Source organism: Olea europaea, chromosome 13, assembly GCF_002742605.1.
Source record: "Olea europaea var. sylvestris chromosome 13, O_europaea_v1, whole genome shotgun sequence".
Lineage (NCBI taxonomy): Eukaryota > Viridiplantae > Streptophyta > Magnoliopsida > Lamiales > Oleaceae > Olea > Olea europaea.
In genome coordinates this window covers 13,061,234-13,066,122 of record NC_036249.1, presented here as the reverse complement: position 1 = coordinate 13,066,122, position 4,889 = coordinate 13,061,234, and the positions used below count along the sequence as shown (strand labels likewise).

The following is a 4,889-nucleotide window of genomic DNA, read 5'->3' as shown; positions in this document are numbered from 1 at the left end:
TCTTGCACCCTTTATATTTTGTCCAGCCGTTGACTTGATCGTTGGAATAAAAATAGTCGCGACTTTTTTCTCGACTGGATGCCTTTGCCTCCTAACAGTGTGTTCTAGTATGAAGATGACGTCTACATGGAAGGGTGGTGATAGGCCACTAATTAAGTAAATAACTATCAAGAACAAAATAATCCTTTACTTTGGTTCAACAAAACTCATTTTTATTCATACATTTCATAGGATCCAAGGCTTTTATCAACATTTCTATCATATTTCATCAACTTTTATCAACATCAATTAAAAAATTAATTTTTATTCAAACCAATAGGGGCTTAATTTGGCAACCATTTGACTTAGACTTAATAAAAAATAAATTTATAGTAACTTATATTTTATACGAAAAGTGACTTTATATCGTTACAAGTATATGTACATACAATATGATTTAAAATATCGTTTACAGCTCAATAAAAAGAAATATTACACAGCAAACCACCAAACATTTTATGTTGGATCTCATTCTTATTCTGCTAACTAAAATAGAAACATTAACACAACAAGCCTACATCTTCTGGAATAAACCTGAATCATTCAGTCGAAAAAGTGCCTTCTCGAGCTGATTCCATTTCTGCTCCAAGGTGCCAATGTACCCGATTGACATTCTCACTAACCCGGGCGAAATGCCTGCAAATGCCTTCTCTTCAGCATTCATTTCGCTGCTCGTGCTATTCCCAGAGCAAGACATAAGGGTCTCGTAGTACCCTAAGCTAACCGCCATGAACCCAAATTCAGTGCAATTCTGCAACAAATTCATCAAACGGTTAGCCCTTTCCTCAGTTTCCATATCCACACATAGCATTCCCCCATAGCCGTAATCTTTATTTGCCAAAGACTTCAAAACAGCATGATCCGGATGATCTTCCAGGCCCGGATATATCACCTTAATGCCTAGTTTCTTCATTCGGGTAGCATACACCAAGGCCCGATTGCCGTGCTCTTTCATCCTGAGGCTTAAGTGAGGAATCCTTTGTGAAAGTTCAAAAGCAACTTTTGGGTTCATAGTTGGACCTAATAGCATAAAGGCTCCATGGTGAAGATCCATCATGGCATTAACCAGGCTGGCTGGCCCACATACAGCACCTGTGGATATCCAGTGCAAATCTAATCTAAATTAAAATGTGATTGAGCCCATTTAATTTTGAAAAAATGTATTATGGAATAGTAAATTGATTAAGAATGTATAGTTAAAAAGAAAGAAAAGTTTTTTGTTTGCGTATAATATTATTTTAATAAAGAATGCGTAATTAAAAATGAGTACCGCAGAAAAAATAAAGAATTAAGTCATTTGTACTTGTTTGTTGACACTTTGGGTTACTCGACCCCACCACTCCTCTCACATGAGGTCGGGTCCCATGTAGGGGTCATGACGTGGGGTCCGACCCCCATGTGAGAGGAGGAGGTGGGCCCAAATAAACCAAAGTATGAACAAATAAATACAAGTAACATGACGCAAAAATAAATGTGGTAGAATATAAAATAATAGGTGACAAACAGAGACTTATTATTTCCGTATGCGAAGAAAGATAAATTAGACTATCTAATTTCCTGAAATGACCCCCTACTTCAATTTACAATAACACAAAATAAAACCCAAAAAATTAATCAGTCAAGTATAAATCTTAACTGGAGACATCGTTTCTTTCTTTCATTCGTCGTCCATATGATTATCCATATGGTGGAAATAAAATATATAGATATATTATTTTTTACCCTATCCAAAATATAAACTTTTAAACAAGACAATCCAATAGACATATATATATATATAAATTTATGAACCTTAATGTTGTTTTTGCTATTCTAGACAAAAAGATCGTTTGAAAAGGCTCTATTGTCTTGTTTAGGAGTAATCCAATCTCTAGAATGAATACACATTACAAAGGTTCATTTGGCAAGATTTTTGAGAAAATAAAAGTTACTTTTTAAGTCCCTGTTTGAATAACTTTTTGAAAGTATTTTTTCTTACTAGAGAATTTTTAAAGACAGTTGGTCTTAAATAAATTTTTTAAAATACTATTATGCAAATAATAATAATAATAAATAAATAAATAATAGAAGTTCTGCCTGATGGGCCTGGTCAAAGGGTATCCCCTCTTAATTCAAGTATGATATCATCTTGGGAAAAAAAAATCCCTATCCATATGATATTGCCTCACATACATCCACAACTTATTTGGACCCACTCGTTTAACAAATACAACCACGGTACTATTTGTTGACATGTGATCAAACTCTACTTTAGTCTGAAAATCACACGCATCCTTTATGACGTACATTTGGAACCATTTGCCCAGGGTACTGTTTTTTCAAAAAACAAACTGAAAAACTGAAAAACCGTGTAAAATGAAAGTGACACCTGATTAAAGAAACAATATAAAATTTCAAAAGTTGAAAGGTGGATTCCAAACTAGTGGGAAGAGGGTATCGAGTTCTTAACTTCTATAGGGGGGAGAAGAAGCTAAAATAATAGCTATAACCATATGTACGTATACTTCTTCTTCAACTATAATTGTCTTATTTAAAAACTTAAAACTATAAACTAGAATAATTATATCTATGCACAATTTTGATACAAAGGTGTTGACAAAACTTTATGTTAGGCCTTTTCTTTTATTTTAAATTTATGTTACAATATAAATAATTCTATAGTATATTCTGGTCTCGACATAAAGATCTAGTGTTAATTCTGTTGTCCACAGTGGATAAGACAAATGTGCACACTGCTACGTCGGCAAATCAAGCCGTCATTGACTTGTTGATAGGGAAATGCACAATAAACTTCTGTCCACCGTGAACAGAAGATCATTCATAAACTGTTTAATTATTCACATTTCTTATATGACCAATTGCTCTTTGATATTTGGAACCCTAGTCTCCATTTTGCTATATTCACTTTCTGTCTTGCTTGCATTCACAGTCTTCATATTCACATATTTGATAGGAATATTTTAATCAGGCATTGCTCACCAAATAATCCAAAATCTTATCCCAAATAACTGTTTTTTATATTTATTAAGTCGGTTCAGATAGAAGTTTCCATTAATAACAAGGTAGCAAATTATACTTATAAAGAAAGAAAAGAGCTAACCTGCAATGATGTCGGCCCCACCGCTAATATACTTGGATATGCTGTGAACTACAACGTCGGCACCCAACCTCGCCGGGGACATCACCATCGGCGTAAAAGTGTTGTCAACCACCACCACAACCCCCTTATCGTGAGCTATCCTGCACAGCTCTGGCACGTTAGCCACCGTCAGAGTGGGATTCGACATGGACTCGAAGAACAACACCTTAGTTTTCCCTTCTTTGATGGCTTCTCTAACCATTTCGTGATCCCTAATGTCCACTAACGAAGTCGTTATATTGCATGTCCTTGGTAAAAAATGTGTAAAGAGAGCGTGGGTGCCTCCGTACAGGGTACGAGAGGCGACCACGTGTCCACCAGCGCTGCAGAGTTGGAGGAGCACAGAGGAGATGGCGGACATGCCGGAAGCTGTGCAGTACGCCGCCTCGGTGCCCTCAAGGGAAGCCATGAGACGGCCGAGATTCAAAACGGTAGGGTTAAAATGGCGACTGTAAATAAAAAAGTCGTGATCGGGGCCAAGCTCTCCGGAAAACATACGGCGCATGGTTTCTGGTTCCATGACTGTGAAGGTGGCGGAGGCCTCAATTGACATGTTCACGCCGCCATGCTCGCCGAATTCGTGGCGAGCATTGGACAGAGCCGCCGCTGGGTCCTCACAGATCATCGGTTTCATCGCCTTCTTGGCTGCGATGAAATCTTCTCGATTCCATTGATCCGTGGATCCTGTTCTTTTCTTACTCAAGACATTGAAACCACTGTGATTAATCCCTGTATCTGCCATTGCTTTGAGTTTTTATTTTTGTGCAATGAAAAGGGTCTGAATTGATGGAAGATGATGAGGAGTGTGTGTATTTATAGCCAGCAAGTTTGTAAATTGGGTAAATGTTAAGTCGCCTCTTTGGTCATTGTTTAGTTAATTAATACGTCACCAAAAAAAAAAAAAAAGAGCCTTTTTTCGAGTTGACGGTTGACTTTTTAAATTATTCAAGAACAATAGGGACTGACACGTTCCCCCACATGCAAAAATTAACATGAATTCCTGTGCATTTTTGTTAATATTTTCTGAAATTCACTCTTTGGTCTTTCTTTAATTCAATAGTCCGTGTGTGTGTGTATATATATATATAGTCTGTTTGAGCCACATTATAATGAGAATGAGAAATAGAGTCGTTATGGGCCTCACACATAGAAAATTAAAAATGATGGCTTGATGTGATGGATAACGGTCATATTTTTCATTTTAACGAGGTAAAAATGTGGTTCAAACGGAAGCATATATATATATATATTTGATACCAATTTATTGGAAGGATTTGATGAATTTAAACGAATAAAAGAAAAAAAAATTATGATAGAAAGTTAAGAGAAAAAAATTCTACTATCAAAACTCGACTTCTATGATTTCAAATTTTTTATGATGATGAAATACTACAAATGAGCAATGTTTTTATATTACATTTGGTATATAAGAATTATTAATGCATAAATTTAAACATCCATTAAAATTTCAAGAAACATGAATAAAAATAAATTCATTTATAATAACTCTAAAGTCATGTAATCAAGATTCATTGAGTTTAGGTTAATATGAACATTAATTAATTTAGAATTAATAATAAAGAATTTTTACATGACAAGAATTTCATAATATTTATTACATATTGAAAAATAAAAGTAATGTATTATTGAAATAATTAATTGTAGTAGGGTTAAAATCGTCCAAAAAGATTCATACTTGATACGATATCTA

The 4,889-nt window shown here is 35.0% G+C and overlaps 1 protein-coding gene across 1 annotated transcript; it reads right to left on the bottom strand.

Annotated features, from left to right (window-relative positions):
- Positions 1 to 365: 365 nt before the first annotated feature.
- LOC111408223 (methionine gamma-lyase-like) lies at positions 366 to 3,945 on the bottom strand. The gene is made up of 2 exons (XM_023038013.1): positions 3,140 to 3,945; positions 366 to 1,131 (listed from the first exon to the last, which is right to left on the bottom strand). The coding sequence occupies exons 1-2, from the start codon at positions 3,918 to 3,920 to the stop codon at positions 554 to 556; spliced, it is 1,359 nt and encodes a 452-aa protein (XP_022893781.1). The 5' UTR covers positions 3,921 to 3,945; the 3' UTR covers positions 366 to 553.
- Positions 3,946 to 4,889: the final 944 nt, after the last annotated feature.